This window comes from Pelophylax lessonae, assembly GCF_965119305.1.
Source record: "Pelophylax lessonae genome assembly, chromosome: 5".
Classification (NCBI taxonomy): domain Eukaryota; kingdom Metazoa; phylum Chordata; class Amphibia; order Anura; family Ranidae; genus Pelophylax; species Pelophylax lessonae.
In genome coordinates, this window is record NC_138772.1 from 507,157,422 (window position 1) to 507,175,978 (window position 18,557).

The window sequence follows — 18,557 nt, forward strand, 5'->3', positions numbered from 1 at the left end:
GAGTCTTTATACGGCGGCAGGCAGCCGCTCCTGGGCGAATAGCCATAGCTGTACGTCGCTCGCTCTCAGGAAGCTAGAGAGAAGAGAGAAGAAAGATCAACTGTTGTAAACACAGCTGACCGACCGTTCTTCTCCCTGGAATGATCACAGAGCTCATGTGATCCTTCTATATAGGATCACATGTCTCTATGGTCATTTCAGAAGCCACGCCCCCCCCAGTTAGAATCACTCCCCTAGGCTCACATTTAACCCCTTGATCTCCCATAATGTTAATCCCTTCCCTGCCAGTGTCATTATTACAGTTACAGTGCATATTTTTAGCACTGATTACTTTAGTAATGTCCCTGGTCCCTCCAAAAGTGTCAAAAATGTCAGTCAGGGGTCTGATCTGTCCGCCCCAAAGTCGCAGTCCCGCAAAAACTCACAGATTGCCACCATTACTAGTTAAAAAAAAACAATAAAAATGACATAAATCTTTCCCGTAGTTAGTAGACGCGATAGCTTTTGCACAAACCAATCAATCGCTTTTCTTTTACCAAAAATATGTAGCAGAAAACAAATTGGCCTAAAATGTTAAAAAATTTAGATTTTTACATTTTTTTTTGAGAATGTCATATAGCAGAATGTGAAAAATATATATATATATTTTTTAAAAATTGTCGCTCTTTTTTTGTTAATAACGCAAAAAATAAAAAATTGCACAGGTGATCAAATACCCCCAAAAGAAAGCTCTATTTGTGGGGAAAAAAAGGACATCGATTGTATTTGGGTACAGCGTCGCACGACCGCACAATTGTCCGTTAAAGTAACGCAGTGCCGGATCGCAAAATAGGGCCTGGTCATAAAGGGGGCAAATCCGTCTAGTCTTAAAGTGGTTAAAAATGAATTAGATAGTGTTTTTTGGTTTGTGGTGCTCAGATGCAGTGAAGATCCATTTAATCTTTTATCATAAAATACTGATTTTAACCTGTGTGCAAAAATCTAAAACATTGCCCAGGTAGGCAAGCGGTTAAAAGACTTCAGTAAACTGTTTCTCAATGACAAATCCCAGGATGAGGTTTATTATGCAGCAGCTGCTGAATTTCCGGAACACTGACTGAACTGTAAGCATCTACTAACACCCTTCCCATCCATTGTTGTTCTTTTGTATGAATACAAATAAAGTTGTTGAGGAGGGAAAGAAAAGACTCCGCCATACTGTGGTTGGCAGAAGGCGGCGCTGACACTAGGGGTTGTGTGGCTCTTGTCCGCCATCTTGTGGAGGGCAGAGGTAATAGTATCCAGCGTTGTGTGCGGTCAGGCCCGGTACGATATGTCCACTCCTCCGCTCTCCGGAGCAGGAATGGCGGGGGCTCCCGGTGGGTTCCCCGCTCCTCCCCCCTCCTCCGCCCCCCGGGAGGTGAACACGGCGTCCCTGTGCCGGATCGGACAGGAGACAGTGCAGGACATCGTCTTCCGCACCATGGAGATCTTCCAGCTGCTGCGCAACATGCAGGTGAGCGCTGCGCCACGGACACTGCGGGCGCCATTCACTGATGTCAGTCTGCAGATTGTATTCCTATCATCCTGCCATGGAAGAACCACTTCCTGTCACAGGGTGACAACGCTCTGCTGCTTGTGCTCCAGCGTTGTCACAGGGAGATAACTGCTGATTTCTATGCACTGCTGTCACCCACTAGGGTTACCACCTCATCCCTTTAATCCACTTTCATTACACAGGTTCTGTGGCTGATTAACCACTTGCAGAATACTGTGGCAGGCTGGCTCGGCTGCGTGAACCAACGTATAGTTACATTGGTTCGTGGCTGCGCGCCCCCATTAGGCAGCGGGGATGCTGATCCACGGGTCTGGCAGCCGTGATTGCCTCCGGGCACCCGCGATTGCTCCCGGTGAAGAGAGAACAGCGGTCTGCTGTTGTAAACACAGCAAACCGTTCTCTCTGGAATCAGCACAGAGCGCCTGTGATCCTTCTATTTAGGATCACAGGTCTCTGTGTTGATTCCACAACCCCCCCCCCCCCCCCATACAGTTAGTAAACACTCCCCTAGGCATACATTTAACCCTTTGATCACCCACTAGGTTAACTCCTCCCCTGCCAGTGTCAATATTACAGTAACAGTGCATATTTTTTACCACTGATTACTGTAGTAATGTCATTGGTCCCCCCCAAAAAGTGTAAAAAATGTTAGTAAGTGCCGGTTCACACTGCCGCGACCACTAAAGTCCAGCGCGACTTTGGCGCGACTTCAGCACGAGGCGACTTTGGCCAATCACAATATGATGTTTTGAAAAAAAGAAAAACACAGCTGGAAAGACACTGCATTCGTTTTCTACTAAAAATTATAAGAAAAATGCTGTTTTTTAGGGGTTCTGGACATGCTACAGAGCTGAAACTTGACAGGTACATTTTTTAGACCCCCCAGACACTGAATGCAAAAAAAAGACATGCCTGCCTAAAAAAATGCCCGATAAATGCCTACAAGAAAAACAGCCAGGTTGACAGAAGACATGTTCATGTTTTAATAAAAATTATGCTTTTTTTTCTAGTTCAATACAATTTTTTTGCAAAGTCGGATGACAAGTCGCTTCAATTAAGATAAGGAGGCGACTCCCATTGAAGTATATGGGACAGTCGGATCACAGGTCGCCTCAAAGTAGTACAGGACCCTTTTCTGAAGTCGGAGCGACTTCAGTAGTGCCAATTAAGACGGCACTGATTGATTATAGAAACATAGAAACATAGAATGTGTCGGCAGATAAGAACCATTTGGCCCATCTAGTCTGCCCAATATATCTGAATCCCTGGCCCTATCTTATATGAAGGATAGCCTTATGCCTATCCCATGCATGCTTAAACTCCTTCACTGTATTTGCAGCTACCACTTCTGCAGGAAGGTTATTCCATGCATCCACTACTCTCTCAGTAAAGTAATACTTCCTCATATTACTTTTAAACCTTTGCCCCTCTAATTTAACATTGCTTTGGTTATGTCAAGCGACCTGGGGCGACACAAGTCGCCTCGTGAGTCACCCTAGTGTGAATGGGCACTAAGGGGTCCGATCTGTCCGCCACAATGTCGCAGATCGCCGCCATTACTACTAAAAAATAAATAAATAAAAATGACATAAGTGTCGGTTCACACTAGGGCAACACGACTTTGGGCGACTAATGCCGTCGCCCGTGCACCGCGACTTCGGCGCGGCTTGCAACGACTTCACATAATGGAAGTCAATGCAAGTCGCTCCGACTTTGCAAAAAAAAGGTGCAGGAAAATTTTTCTAAGTCGGAGCGACTTGAGTCGCTCCTATTAGAACGGGAACCATTGCACAGCATGGACCGCTACTTGTCAGGCGAACCAAGTCGGAACCGTGTGAACCGGCACTAAATCTTTCCCCTAGATTGTAGACGCGATAACTTGCTTAAATAATGCATTACAATTCAACTAAACACATTCCATTTTAGTTGACTAAAATTATTTTAATCAACTAAAATGTACTGGAGATTTTGGCCGACTAAAATACAACTAAAACTATTGCAGATGACTAAAATGGGACTAAAACTAAAATGCATTTTAGTCAAAAGTCTATGACTAAATCAAAATTTGATGCCCAAATGAACACTGGATGTGACAGCTTGCTTCTAGGTTTGGTCCTGTTTTCCTTTCTACTGACACATTATAAAGTGGTGATGAGCTCGGGATCCTGTACACTCATCTCTACCCCTCTCTGCCATCTCACCACTGGACTTCAAGTAGTTGTACCAGGATGATGCCTGCAGCTTCAGGCTTCACCCCGCTGCACTTTTTGTAAAAGCAATCCTAGCAGCTAACTAGCTGTTGGATTGCTTTTACAAGCAACAGTAGGGGACATCCCCCCCCCCCCCGGGAGTCCCCTCCCACCTGCAGTCCCGATCGACCAACCAGGGCTTCCGCTGGCTGATTGCAGAGCAGAGCAAAGTCAGGATCGGCTCTTTGATAAAGTGACCCGGAAGCGTTGACCTGACATCTCTTTCGCTTTTCCCGGATGTAAAAGGCGTTATTTTCATAAATCAGAAGCATCCAATCACACCGATATTGATGTGATCAAATGCTTTTTAAGGATAAGAGACCCCCGATCTCTCCCTAAAGAGTACCTGTCACATGCCTATGGCTGTCACAAGGGATGTTTACATTCTCTTTGACAACAATAAATGTGATTAAGGCCCCTTTCACACTTGTGCGAGTTCAAAGTCGCGCAATTTTTACCACGATTTTGCCGCAAATTTGTTGCCGCGATTTTGAGGCGAGTTTGACTGGGCTTGAATGTCTTTGGCCTTAACCACTTGCCAACCGCCGCAAGTACATATGCTGCGGCGGTCAGCCCTGTGCAGGCAAAGTGACGTACTGGTACATCACTCGCCTGCGAGCCAATAGGGGGCGAGCGCGCACCGCTGGAGGCGCGCTCCCGCCTCCACTCACGCACTGGGATCCCCGCGCGTGTGACCGGCGGACATCTGCGGTCACTCGCGATTGTCGGTTACAGAGGGAGAAAGGCAGGCGGCTAATGTAAACAAAGCCGCCTGTCATTCTCCCTTGTGTAACAGCAGAGATCATATCATCCTGCTATGTAGGACCATAGATCTCTGCTGTTACTTGAAAAGCCACACCCCTTTACAGTTAGAAGCACGCCCCTAGGGACACGCATAACCCCTCCTTCTCCAATAAAGTTAACCCCTTCCCTGCCAGTGTCATTTTTACAGTAACAGTGCATATTTATAGCACTGATTACTGTAGTAATGTCACTGGTACCCCCAAAAGTGTAAAAAATGTCAGTCAAGGGTCCGATCTGCCCGCCCCAATGTCGTAGCCCCGCAAAAAAAAAAATCGCAGATCGCCGCCATTACTTGTTAAAAAAAAATAAAAATGACAAAAATCTTTCCCTTAGTTAGTAAACGCAATAACTTTTGCGCAAACCAAACGCGCTTATTGCGTTTTTTTTTTTTTTTTTTTAACCAAACATATGTAGCAGAAAACAAATTGGCCTAAAATGTTAAAAAATTTTGATTTACATTTTTTTGGGGGGGAATTTCATGTGAAAAAATGTGAAAAATATTGTTGTTTTTGCAAAATTGATGCTCTTTTTTTGTTTATAGCGCATGATCAAAAAATCGCACAGGTGATCAAATACCACCAAAAGAAAGCTCTGTTTGTGGGAAAAAAAGGACGTCAATTTCGTTTAGGTACAGCGTCGCACGACCGCGCAATTGTCCGTTAAATTTACGCAGTGCCGAATCGCAAAATACCCCCTGGTCAGGAAGGGGGTAAAATCTTCCGGGGCTTAAGTGGTTAAAACGCTTCAAATCGTGCCAAAGTAATGCAGGGACTACTTTGAAGTTGGTGCGACTTCAAGTCGTACAGATATGAATGGTACTCATTGGAAATAATGGAGAACGACTTGTCATGCGATTTTGCAGTCCCAAATCACACAAGCGTGAAAGGGGCCTAAAATTTTTTTTTGTAAGGTGACAGTGCAAAAAAAAAAAAAAGTAAAGTGCCCCCGAGCTTGTGCGCAAAGGCGAACGCACACGTCAGTCCTGCATGAACGTAAACAGCAATTGTTCCACACATATAAGGTATCCCCGCAAATGTCAGATCATAGGTAGGACTTCTAGCACCAGACCTCCTGTTTAGTTCCACTTTAAGCTGAGATTGCCCCATCTTCTATGTCCATACCTTCATTTATTAACTTGCCGGTTTTTCTTTTTACAGCTGCCAAACGGTGTTACATATCACACAGGGACCTACCAGGACCGACTGGGGAAGTTACAGGAGCACCTGCGGCAGCTTTCCATTCTGTTCCGCAAGTTGAGGTTGGTGTACGACAAATGTAACGAGAACTGCGCTGGACTGGACCCGGTACCAGTAGAGGTGAGGTGACTACTTTAGAAAGAGTTAGTCCCCTAAAACAGCCCCTCATAGCCCTCTCCTCTTATGGTAGTATCTGATTACTGTCTGTGCCGTCCCAGCTCCTTTACCCCTCCCCATACCGTCATACATAATCTTTTATGTTAGGCAGATACTATATAGCAGTGATGGGGAACCCATGGCACGCGTGCCACAGCTGGCACGCAGAGCCCTCTCTGTTGGCACGTGAGAGCCACTGCCACTGGTCACACTGTGGCAAGGGGAGAAGCAAGCGTGGGCAGTGAATATATATTTGCCTAGCTCGCCCTCCTTCTGCCAAACAGCGCGGGACAGGGACAGAGCAACGCTTGCAGGGATCGCCGCCCACTTTGATCCCTCCTACTTTACCACTGGCTCAAGCCACAGACTAATAAGGAGCCATGAAATGTAGACCATGGGACATGTAGTCCCAGAAGTCTATGACTCCATTTTGATCAATTAAAGAAAAACTACAGCCCCAATATGCCCTGAGAAAATAAGAGGAGGGATAGCCTGGGAGTGCTGTATTTGACTGTAATCCCTCTTGGAGTGTGTGATCATCACCTGCGTGTTTGCAGTTTAATCGCAGTGTTGGCACTTTGCTAAAAATAAGTTGGTTTTGTGATAAAGTTTGGGCACTCGGGTTCAAAAAGTTTTGCCATCACTGCTATAGAGTGTCACTTGAGTGACCGCTCTGAGTCTGCTGACATCACATCCAAGATGGTGGCACCCGGCAGCAGTCCCTGGGTTTTTTTGGATGCCTACATAACGGAGGCTTTTGCAGATAAGTAACTTTTTTTCCCTTAACGTCTTTCAGGACAGCACCTGAGAGATGGCTCCTCCCACTTGTCACTTCCACCAAACTATAAAAGGAGGCTTCTCCCCACAGCTCATCATTTGTGTTTCCTCCGGCCGTGGAACGTCTAGTGGAGAGTCAGGAGCTCTTAGGTGCTGAGAGACCAGGCTTCCTGCTCCACCATGCCTGTTTTTCCTTAAGAGAGTCTATTATTCCCATACCGCACAAACTGTGCAAGGGTTAAAGTTTGCTGGAAGTGGTGTTTCCGGTTGGCAAGTGGGAGGAGCCATCTCTCAGCTGCTGTCCTGAAGACTCCTAGAAAACAAGCCACCAGTATGTCTAACTTGGATTTTTTTTTCAACTGTTTCCCACCTGGACCATTGTAAAATTACTCCAGGGGAGGAGCCCTATTGTTCCGGGTGGATGTCATATGACGTCCTTCCCAGAACGCGCCTCATGCAGGCCGCGCTCTGGCGCAATCTGTCACCCGCTGTGTCCAACAGACTGACTGATCAGTGTACTGACCTGCTGCTGGTACTATGTGATTGCTGTGACCAATCGCAGCAGATCACATGACCAATGTAAACAATGAATGGCTTCAGTTTATGCCATTCATTGTTTTCAATTGTGTTGCCAGCTGTGATTGGTCACAGTGATCAAATGGTACAGACAGGACCAATCACAGCCCATCTGTAGCATGTGATTAGCTGTTGCCAATCACAACAATACACACTGAATCTATTTTATTTAGTAAAAATGGTTGCTTATAACCATGAGATTCATTGCTATAAGCAATCAGTGTGTAAAAAAAAAGAAAATCCTGATCACCTCCTCAGAGTAGTACAGTGTTACTATGGTAACACTCTATTGCTCTGGTCACAGTATGTAAAAAAGAAAAGGAAAAAATGTTTAAAAAAAAAAAAAAAAATCACCAATCCGTGTCCCTACTCACTGCAACACCAGTTATATGAAGATGCTGTAGTGCTCTGGTGACTAGGGATGCACCAATACCGTTTTTTTTACCGGCTAGTACGAGTACTGATACTTTTGGTTAGGTACTCACCGATACTGAGTACCGATAGCTTTGCAGTGCAATTTGAGCCCATACAAAACAATTGGGCTCAAATCGCAATGCAAATAATTGCATGTGATTTATACAGGAATGCGATGCGATTCCTGTCCGTATTGTAGGCTGTTTCCCCCACTGCTTCTGTGCGAATCCAGTATAAAAAGACATGGAAGTGCAGCAATGGGTAAACAGTTTATTAAAAAATGTTATACCAACTCGCACGTTAAAAGTACATATCTGTAATATGTCAAATTCAAATCTGCACGGTCATAGTGTCCCTGTCCCACGGGACCCGTCCATGATGGAAAACCACAGCCATTTGCAGTGTTCACAGGGCTGGAGGGGATGTAGAGGCGGCCCGCCCCCGAAGTGACATCTCTTCTGCCCTATACCCACGTGTGCGCTCTAAACTGGTTTACTGGAGTCCTGGGATTTTCTGCCTCTCCTCCAGCCCTGTGAGCATGGCAAGCGACCGCGGTTTTCCTTTATTGGCGGACGCTATAACCGTGCAAATTTAGATTTTGATTTATTACAGATATGTACTTTTAAAGTGTTACTAAACCCAGGAGCCTGCGTTCACTATATCTGGTCTCCCCAGGAGTCTGCATTCACTATATCTGGTCTCCCCAGGAGTCTGCATTCACTATATCTGGTCTCCCCAGGAGCCTGCATTCACTATATCTGGTCTCCCCAGGTCCCTGCATTCACTATATCTGGTCTCCCCAGGAGCCTGCATTCACTATATCTGGTCTCCCCAGGAGCCTGCATTCACTATATCTGGTCTCCCCAGGAGTCTGCATTCACTATATCTGCTCTCCCCAGGAGTCTGCATTCACTATATCTGGTCTCCCCAGGAGCCTGCATTCACTATATCTGGTCTCCCCAGGAGCCTGCATTCACTATATCTGGTCTCCCCAGGAGCCTGCATTCACTATATCTGGTCTCTCAGTACACAGAACATGGAAATGCAATTATTTTAGTAAATATAAACTGCTAAATACCTTTTCTCATCAGCAGTATATAGCCTTGTGGCTTCTATCAGTGTCTGGCTGAGCACTGTTTAAAGCTTGTAGGAGGAGTTTTCATTCACCTGATTGTCCTATAAGGTTGCAGGACCCCTGACCTTCTGTCTGGACAATGCTGATTGGCTCTGGGCTGGAAAAAAAAAAACTCTCTAGCAATACACACCAAACTGAGCATGTGCGGAGTGCCCTCAAGGCTCTGTACTATCAGGAGATGGATTGGGGACTGGAAGGGGAGGATCAGAGAAGAAAGGATACCAACAACCTTTCAACACGATATACCAAGCATGCTTTACTGCATATACAACCTGATTTTACTGTTGTGGGTTTAGTAACACTTTAACACGTGAGTTGTTCTAAAAATTTTTTTAATAAGCTGCTTGCCCATTGCTGCACTAGATGGAGCTTCCCTGTCTTTCTATACTGGGTTCACACAGAAGCAGGACGGGAAACCACAAAAAACTGCATGCGATTTGGAAAGGAATCGCACCACATTACTGTTCAAATCGCTATCTGTATGGGCTCAAATTGCACCGCAAAGGTATCGGTTTTGGGTAATGGAACATTTGCACAAGTACTTGTGCAAATACTCGGTATCGATGCAACATTACTGGTGACCGTATGTGAAAATGTTTTTAAAAAGTGGAAAAAAATTTTTTTTCTACATTTCTTTATTTTCCGAAAAATGTAAACAAATTAACACTGATTTGGGTTATTTTCACCAAAGAAATGTAACAGAATACATTTTGGCCCTAAATTTATGAAGAAAGATTATTTTCAAAATGTTATACCAGAAAAGAAAAAAACATTTTTTTTTTTTTTTTAATTCTTTTATTTTATTTTATTTATTTTTTTTAAGCAAAAAAAAAAAACATTGGAGATTTAAATACCACCAAAAGATAGCTCTATTTGTGTTACAAATGAGTACAGTATTGCATGACAGTGCAATTGTCATTCAAAGTGTGACAGCGCTAAAAGCTGAAAATTGGCCTGGGCAGGAAAGGGGTAGTAAAAAGTGTCCCGCATTGAAGTGGTTAATATGGTATTCTTACCCAGAACAGGGAAGTATACCATGTTTGTTATTTTTTTTTTAAATTCCCTTTTTTAGCATGGAACATGTAACCCTGCGTCTATTGATTTCCAGCAACTGATCCCCTATGTGGAAGACGACTATTGGAAGAATGATGACCGTGGGCCGGCCAGTCAGCTGCGATACGCAAGTGAGGAACGAAGGGAAATCATGGAAGTAAATAAGGTATGGCATCCATGTGCCTAGGCTACAAATGTTAGCACTTCTAAAAGATTGTAAGCTCTAACAAGCGGGGCCCTCTGATTCCTACCGTATTAAAGTGTATTGTATTTGTACTGTCTACCCTCAAGTTGTAAAGCGCTGCGTAAACTGTCGGTGCTATATAAATCCTATATAATAATAATAATGACTGCTGCCTACCTGGAAAAAAAGAGAAAAAAATGTCTTTCTCGGTGGCCCTTACATCTGATGATCATAGACAAGTTCTATCACTATAAAGAAGTGCTGGGGTTCTGTCTGATCAGATCCGCCTGGCAATTGGGCTTTAAGGGTGTCAACTTTTTTTTAAATAAATTGCAGCCTTGGATAGACTTGTGCCGAAATTTCAGCAGGCGAAAATGGTGTTTTTGGCATTTTGCCGATAGAGAAAAAGGTGCCAATAATGGACACGATTTTGGCACAATTTACTGTGCTTATGGTGTGTATTTCTCTGGTCAGGTGACTCAAAAACCGCATCAAAAACGTAACACAGGTGTGTTATTGATGCATTCTTGCAGCATCTTTAATGCATTTCAACAGGGAAGTGCGTGTTTTTTTTTTTTTTTTTTTTTTAACTAACCAAAGATGCAGCAAGCACGATTTTTAACACCACAACAGAAGCGCAACGGACCATTGTGAAGACATACAAAGAATTTAAAGGGATACTTTTTTCTTGCGGTAAAGGTGCTGATAATGTCCGCCAATAAATTCAAATTCATTTAAATTCAGGATATTAATGAAAAAGTCGAATATAATACAATTTATTTATTTATTTATATATATATATATATATATATATATATATATATATATATATATATATATATATATATATATATATATATATATATATATATATATATATATAAAATTAAAAAACTGTAATTTTTGGTTTCACCCAAGTGCATCCCGAATTTTTGTTTTCATCACAAAAGTTTCCATTCGGTGCACCTCTAGCCTTGGACTCTAAACTCTAAAGGTAGAAACTGAGGAACAGGGCACAGTATATGGTGTACTGTACACATTGCAGGACTGGGGAAACAGATTCTCTGAGCATCAGGGCTTTTTTTCTTAGAAAAAAGGTGCAGGAACTCAACCACGACCCCCTCCAAAACCCCCTCCCCAAACTGGTCAAAATTTCACAAACAGTGGGAGGGTCTTAAAGGGGCATCAAATACCAGGAGTGCATTATGTACAGAGTGCAGAGTTCAGTGGGGTTACACACAGAGTGCAGAGTTCAGTGGGGTTACACACAGAGTGCAGAGTTCGGGGGTGTGCTACGTGCAGAGTTCGGGAGTGTGCTACGATTACAGTGCAGAGTTCGGGGGTGTGCTACATGCAGATTTCTGGAGTGTGCTACGCGCAGATTTCTGGAGTGTGCTACGCGCAGAGTTCTGGAGTGTGCTACGCGCAGAGTTCTGGAGTGTGCTACGCGCAGAGTTCTGGAGTGTGCTACGCGCAGAGTTCTGGAGTGTGCTACGCGCAGAGTTCTGGAGTGTGCTACGCGCAGAGTTCTGGAGTGTGCTACGCGCAGAGTTCTGGAGTGTGCTACGATTACAGTGCAGAGTTCATCCACATCTCACTTTTACCCCTCTTCTTCCCTAGTACCTCCCCTCACACTGTAGATTGCTTCGCCTCTCACTTGCAGGGAGATCATCCAGTGGGGGTGTCAGCATTCGCACTGCACCCCAGGCACCGGCATCCTCTTTGTCCCCATACTGCACTTGGAAAACATAGGAAGCCAGACCTCTGTGTTTACAAGTGATAGTGGTGAGCAGGGAGCAGAGGGCCTGAGCCAAAGGTGGTGGAACTGAGTTCCACCAAGGTCCAGCTGAAAAAAAGCCCTGCTGAGGTGTCTGTGCGCTATGCAACAACTTACCTTACTTTTCAGGGTTCCAGAAATAAAAGGCTGTGATCTTATGTCTACCTGGGGTGTGTCCTATATGAGATGGTTATATTTAATGGTTCCTGCTAAGGGGATGGAATTATATCCTATGGGCAACAAATAGGGTAATGTATTGGATCAACTTGAGTGCTGGGTCTCTCTTCTTTTGTACCCCTGCACTCGCCCCTGGTGGGTTTTTATGGTGATCGGAATGCAGTACAGATTAGAAGCTCAAAAAATTTTCTGCACTGTGCTTCTGAAGAAGCAGAAGTTTTTTTTTTTTCCCCGAGACACGCATTGAGGTAAAACTCTATTCCACCTCTGCCTTAGTAAATCTCACAAACGTAAGATGGTCTAATGGGTCTAAGGACCATAGAAGTTAATTTATGAGTATAGACCCCTTCACGTGTGAGGGTAAAACAGATCTTAATGCCTAAGCCCAATTTTGCAACTTTGACATGTGTTAGTAAAACCGTACATATCATCGCATCTACTTTGTGCATCCAGGTGGATTATACCGCATTTTTCAGGACAAATTGGGCTTTCTTTTAGTAGTAAATGGTTATGGATATTTCCTGTTTTTTGTTTTTTCATCAATGGAAAACAGGCCCAAAATAGTAAAAAAAAAAAATATTTAAATTTTTTTATATTTAGCTGTATAGTTCTTGTTACTACCGTAACTTACCGCCAAAGAACAACCCAAAATAAATTGTGCTCCTGACGATAACAGCGATACCACATATGTGTGTGCTATTTGTTGTTTGTACCTGTAGTACAGCCCATGTAATAGTGCTCTTTTTTTTTTTTTTTTTTTTTGGGGGGGCTACCTAAAACCCACTGACACTAACTGATGCTAATTTAATAGCTGAATATAGCTGAATCACGGCTACAGCGCGGCCAGCTAGTTCTGGGAGGCCGTCACATGACGGCCTTCTGTGATCTTGCGTGGATGGCTCGCTCTGTGATTAGTGTCCAGAGTACACTGCTAATCACAGATTGAGGTCAAGAGCCAATCAGCGGCACGTGATCAGCTGTATCCAATCACAGATTCACCAATGTAAAAAGAAGCAGTTTTTTGGCATTTCCTTCTTCATGCTGACCGTGCAGTCCCAACAGTGCCCATCAGTGCCACCTATCAGTGTCTCCTCATCTGTGCCCATCAGTGTGTCCATGTGTTCACAGATTTACTGATGTAAAGAGAAGCCATGTTGACAGCATGAGGAGAAAGAGAGCCAATAATGGCTTCTCTAAATGGGACATGTACACACACTGATAATCATGGCGCTGTTTATCAGTGCAGTCCCAACAGTGCCCATCAGTGCTGCCTCATCAGTGCCCATAACTGCAGCCTCCTCAGTGCACATCAGTGAAGGAGAAAAATTGCCTGTTTGCAAAATTGTATAACAAACTATGAACAAGTTTTTTGTTTTTTTCTTTCAAAATTTTTGAGCTTTATTTGTTTATTTAGCAAAAAATAAAAAAACCCAGTGGTGAATAAATACCAACAAAAGAAAGCGCTATTTGTGTGGAAAAAAATGATAAAATGTAATTTGGGTACAGGATTGCATGACCGTGCAATTGTCATTCAAAGTGCAACAGTGCTGAAAGGTGAAAAATTGGCCTGGGCCCAGTAGGCAAGTGGTTAAAAAAAAAAAAAAGAAAAATATCCTGCCCAAAATATACTGACCCTGACCTTTGAATCTTACTTGACCCAAACACTAACCCTAGCACTAACCTAGATCAAACCTTGATCTAGGCACTTTTTCTTTATTTTTTTATTATTTATTTATTTTTTTATTTTTTTGTACCTTTTTTTTTTTTTTTTTTTTTTTTTTTTTTACTCCTCTCTGCAAGGAAAGAGAAAGATACAATGTATCTTTCCTCTCCATTCACAGAGAAACACAGGGGCGGGCTTCACAGTGACTGATCACCGTGGTAGCCAATCAGTGGCTACCACAGTGATCAGGTGACCCAGAATCGGGATTTCCGAAGTTTCGGGGGCTCACATAAGTTTTGGTAAGCACATAGATGTGCTAGTGTGAAAGAAGCACTGGATGTTTCATATATGACCATGTTTGAAGAGTACACTGGTAGTGGAAAGAGGATTTTCACCTGGGTGGATATTAACTTTTCATTGTTGCAAAGACATTATTTTGTTCATTTACCATAGGGAATTATGTGATGTCAGTGGTTTATTTATTCATGTTTTAGGCACTGTATTTCTGCACTTGAAATTTTATGAGTGCGGCATATGCCTTCAAAAATGCTTTGAGTCTGTAGGGTATAACCTGTATCTATTATGTGCTGCTGCTAGTTTTTTCATTGTTTTTTTAAATCTTTGTACGTTTAATTTTTATATATATATATATATATATATATATATATATATATATATATATATATATATAAAATACAGCTGCCAGAAAAAGTATGTGAACCCTTTGGAATGATATGGATTTCCGCACAAATTGGTCATAAAATGTGATCTGATCATCATCTAAGTCACAACAATAGACAATCACAGTCTGCTTAAACTAATAACACACAAATAATGAAATGTTGCCATGTTTTTATTGAACACACCATGTAAACATTCACAGTGCAGGTGGAAAAAGTATGTGAACCCTTGGACTTAATAACTGGTTGAACCTCCTGTGGCAGCAATAACTTCAACCAAACATTTCCTGTAGTTGCAGATCAGACGTGCATAACGGTCAGAAGTAATTCTTGCCCATTCCTCTTTACAGAACTGTTTCAGTTCAGAAATATTCTTAGGATGTCTGGTGTGAATCGCTTTCTTGAGGTCATGCCACAGCATCTCAATCGGGTTGAGGTCAGGACTCTGACTGGGCAACTTCAGAAGGCGTATTTTCTTCTGTTTAAGCCATTCTGTTGATTTACTTCTATGCTTTGGGTCATTGTCCTGTTGCAACACCCATCTTCTGTTGAGCTTCAGCTGGTAGACAGATGGCCTTAAGTTCTCCTGCAAAATGCCTTGATAAACTTGGGCATTAATTTTTCCTTCGATGATAGCAATCCGTCCAGGCCCTGACGCAGCAAAGCAGCCCCAAACCATGATGCCCCCACCACCATACTTCACAGTTGGGATGAGGTTTTGATGTTGGTGTGCTGTGCCTCTTTTTTGCCACACATAGTGTTGTGTGTTTCTTCCAAACAACCCAACTTTGGTTTCATCTGTCCACAGAATATTTTGCCAGTACTGCTGTGGAACATCCAGGTGCTCTTGTGCAAACTGTAAACATACAGCAGTGGCTTCCTCTGTGGTATCCTCCCATGAAATCCATTATTGTTTAGTGTTTTATATATTGTAGATTCGCTAACAGAGATGTTAGCATTTGCCAGTGACTTTTGTAAGTCTTTAGCTGACACTCTAGGATTCTTCTTCACCTCATTGAACAGTCTGCGCTGTGCTCTTGCAGTCATCTTTACAGGACAGCCACTCCTAGGGAGAGTAGCAGCAGTGCTGAACTTTCTCCATTTATAGACAATTTGTCTTACCGTGGACTGATGAACAGCAAGGCTTTTGGAGAAACTTTTATAACCCTTTCCAACTTTTTGCAAGTCAACAATTCTTAATCGTAGTTCTTCTGAGAGCTCTTTTGTGCGAGGAATCATTCACATCAGGCAATGCTTCTTGTGAAAAGCAAACCCAGAACTGGTGTGTTTTTTTTTATAGGGCAGGGCAGCTGTAACCGACACCTCCAATCTCATCTCATTGATTGGACTCCAGTTTGCTGACATCTCACTCCAATTAGCTCTTGGAGATGTCATTAGTCTAGGGGTTCACATACTTTTTCCACCTGCACTGTGAATGTTTACATGGTGTGTTCAATAAAAACATGGCAACATTTCATTCTTTGTGTGTTATTAGTTTAAGCAGACTGTGATTGTCTATTGTTGTGACTTAAGCCTCGTACACACGCGTCGAAAATTGGCAGGGAATTTTCGTCCGACGACCGATCTGCCGATTTTCGGCTTGTTAGTATGATGCTTCCGACAACCGACTCCGACTTTTCGGCCGAAAAAAATCTGGTGTGCATGCTATAAAATTTTTGTCCGCCGTCAAAACACGGCCGATTTTCGTGCAGTCAGTACAGATTTCGACAGGGAAAAATCTAATGAGCAAGTCTGGGCATGCTCAGTGAAGAAAAAACACAAAGAAAGCAATCCAACACATGACATCACTTCTGAAGTAGAATTTTGTTGGGCGAGAAAATTCGTGTGCAGTCTAGAGCACATTCCAACCAACAAAACACCACTCTGGACAAAAGAGGGACGATCGGTCGGCCGATAATCGTTGCGTGTGTACTAGGCTTTAGATGATGATCAGATCACATTTTATGACCAATTTGTGCAGAAATCCATATCATTCCAAAGGGTTCACATACTTTTTCTTGCAGCTGTATATAATTTTTTTTTTTTAATAGTTATTTATTTTTAGGGCACTCCAGTATGGTCACATGATCGGTCCCCAGCGGCCATCTTCAGGGAGAGGAGGGACAGCCGACAATGAATGCCCCATAGTAAGCCAATAGGTGAAGTCAATTTCCCAGGCATTCCATCCATTGTCGGCGATCTCTCCTCTCCTCTGAAGCTGACCGCTGAGTAGATCACATTCCGCCCTGGGAAAAGGGAAGTATAGGAATCTTCCTTCTACAGGGTTGTTAGTATAGGAGTTATAAGGGGGGTGGAAGTAATCTCACACTTAGTTATAGACTTGAATTCCATTGTAAGTTCTTCTAGACTAATGATGCCGTGTTTTCTCGCTCTCTTGCAGAAATTAAAACAGAAGAATCAGCAGTTGAAGCAAATCATGGATCAGTTACGGAATCTCATCTGGGATATAAACGCAATGCTTGCAATGAGAAACTAATATCAACCGGATATAAATATTTTTTTATTTACTTTTTTTTTCATTTTGTGTAATAAATACTGTTTCATATGAGCTGTGGTTGGAGTAATGTGTTGTAAAATAGTCTGTATATTTTATATCTGATTAAAAAAGTGACATTTCCTGGGAATGATCTAAAGTCGATGTCTGTTTAATTCCCAAGGCTTTCTTAGATAACCAGTAAGGTTTGAGCCCTTCTTTTTTCTCCTTTTTCACAGTCCGCTTGTGAAAAACTGATTTTTAGTGTTACCTTTTTAGATTTCTTTGATTATGTTTTTGCTGGTTAAATAGATTAAAGCGGAGTTCCGGGCACAGAAATGATTTTTTGCTGAACATACCCCCGGGACAGTCAGGGCTAGCACATTCCACAATGGCTAGCCTCTGATCTGTCCCGGTTCGCACTTACCTTTTAGAAGAAATACTTACTTAGAAAATTTCTTCCACAGCGTTTCCATCTCTGTTGTGGGCAGCTGAAGCCGGCGCGGTCCTCTTCTCTGTCTTCTTCCGCGTCTTCGTGTCCCAGAATGCACTGCACCGGCCCCTCTCGTCAATTCCGGTGCGGCGCTGCATTCCTCCACAGCTTCTGGGCATGCCCAGAAGCTGTTTAGCAGGGGAATGCGGCGTCGCCCGGAAATGACGAGCGGGGCCGGTGCCGTCGCATTGATTCCTGGGAGCTATGACGTTTAGCTCCCAGGAATCATCGCGAGGCAGGAAGTGACGGGGTGAGCCGCGGCTCCGAGGGAGGAAGCAGTCAGAGGTGAGTATTTACGATCTTCAATAAAAAGGTGAGTAAACAAAAAAAATAAAAATAACTATCCAATTCCTTTTCAGGTGAGCTCTACCTAGCGGAGGGGCACAAAAAAAAAATCGTTTTTGTGCCCGGAACTCCGCTTTAAAGTGCTTGTTAACCCAATTTGATAGATGAGGCCTATGATAAGGCTTACCTGTAGGTGCTGTAAATATCTGCTAAACATGTACCGTTTAGGAGATATTTACATTGCATGCAGCCGATGACATCATTGGCGCATGCGCTCTGAAGAAACGGCCACCCGTGCCTTTTCTTCAGAGCCCTGTGCTGTGACTGGCGGCTCCCACGCGCATATACAGGAGTGACATCACGCGGCTCCGGCCAGTAATACAGCCGGAGTCCGCAGACGGGTGAAGATGGATGCGGCCGGCAGCAGGGACAACGTGGGCTTTGTTGCAGGTAAGTGTCACATAATGTGCTAGTATGCAATGCATACTTGCACATTATGCATTTACTTTGCAGGGAAAAATAAGTTAAGAGTTTACTTCCTCTTTAAGATGTCAAGATGTCCTTTTGTCTCACACTCTAAAAGGCCATACACACGGGCCAACTATCGATGTACTAACATCTTATTGTTAGTACAGCGTCTCTTCCCAAGCTCTTCCGTTTTTTTTTTTGTTCAGCCCGATGGGTTGAACAGAAAAATAACGTTAGTGTGTAGCAGACTTCAGCCCATGTCCCTAGATTAGAACATGTTTAGGTTGCTGGTGTGCTATTGGATTGAGCTGTAATTTTTGGAAACGCATAGCTGTTTGATCCGCCTCTGCCTTGAAGCTTACTCTCAGTTGCTTGGACAGTTGCTAGCATGTATGGTTGCAGCAATGATTACATTGAAAAAAAAAAAAAAGATTGAGTG

At 43.2% G+C, this 18,557-nt stretch overlaps 1 protein-coding gene across 1 annotated transcript; it reads left to right on the forward strand.

Moving 5' to 3' along the window:
• The first annotated feature begins 1,229 nt into the window (after nt 1-1,229).
• Nucleotides 1,230-16,947, forward strand: MED30 (mediator complex subunit 30). The gene is made up of 4 exons (XM_082257458.1): nt 1,230-1,495; nt 5,748-5,906; nt 9,953-10,063; nt 16,780-16,947. The coding sequence occupies exons 1-4, from the start codon at nt 1,313-1,315 to the stop codon at nt 16,873-16,875; spliced, it is 549 nt and encodes a 182-aa protein (XP_082113584.1). The 5' UTR covers nt 1,230-1,312; the 3' UTR covers nt 16,876-16,947.
• The last annotated feature ends 1,610 nt before the right edge of the window (nt 16,948-18,557 follow it).

What these genes read in the sequence shown, in the direction of transcription:
- MED30 (XM_082257458.1), top strand. Translation starts at nt 1,313, where the DNA reads ATGTCCACTCCTCCGCTCTCCGGAGCAGGAATGGCGGGGGCTCCCGGT. An exon ending in AGCTGCTGCGCAACATGCAG is followed by an intron (nt 1,496 to 5,747) that starts GTGAGCGCTGCG and finishes TTCTTTTTACAG; the next exon opens with CTGCCAAACGGTGTTACATA. An exon ending in TGGACCCGGTACCAGTAGAG is followed by an intron (nt 5,907 to 9,952) that starts GTGAGGTGACTA and finishes ATTGATTTCCAG; the next exon opens with CAACTGATCCCCTATGTGGA.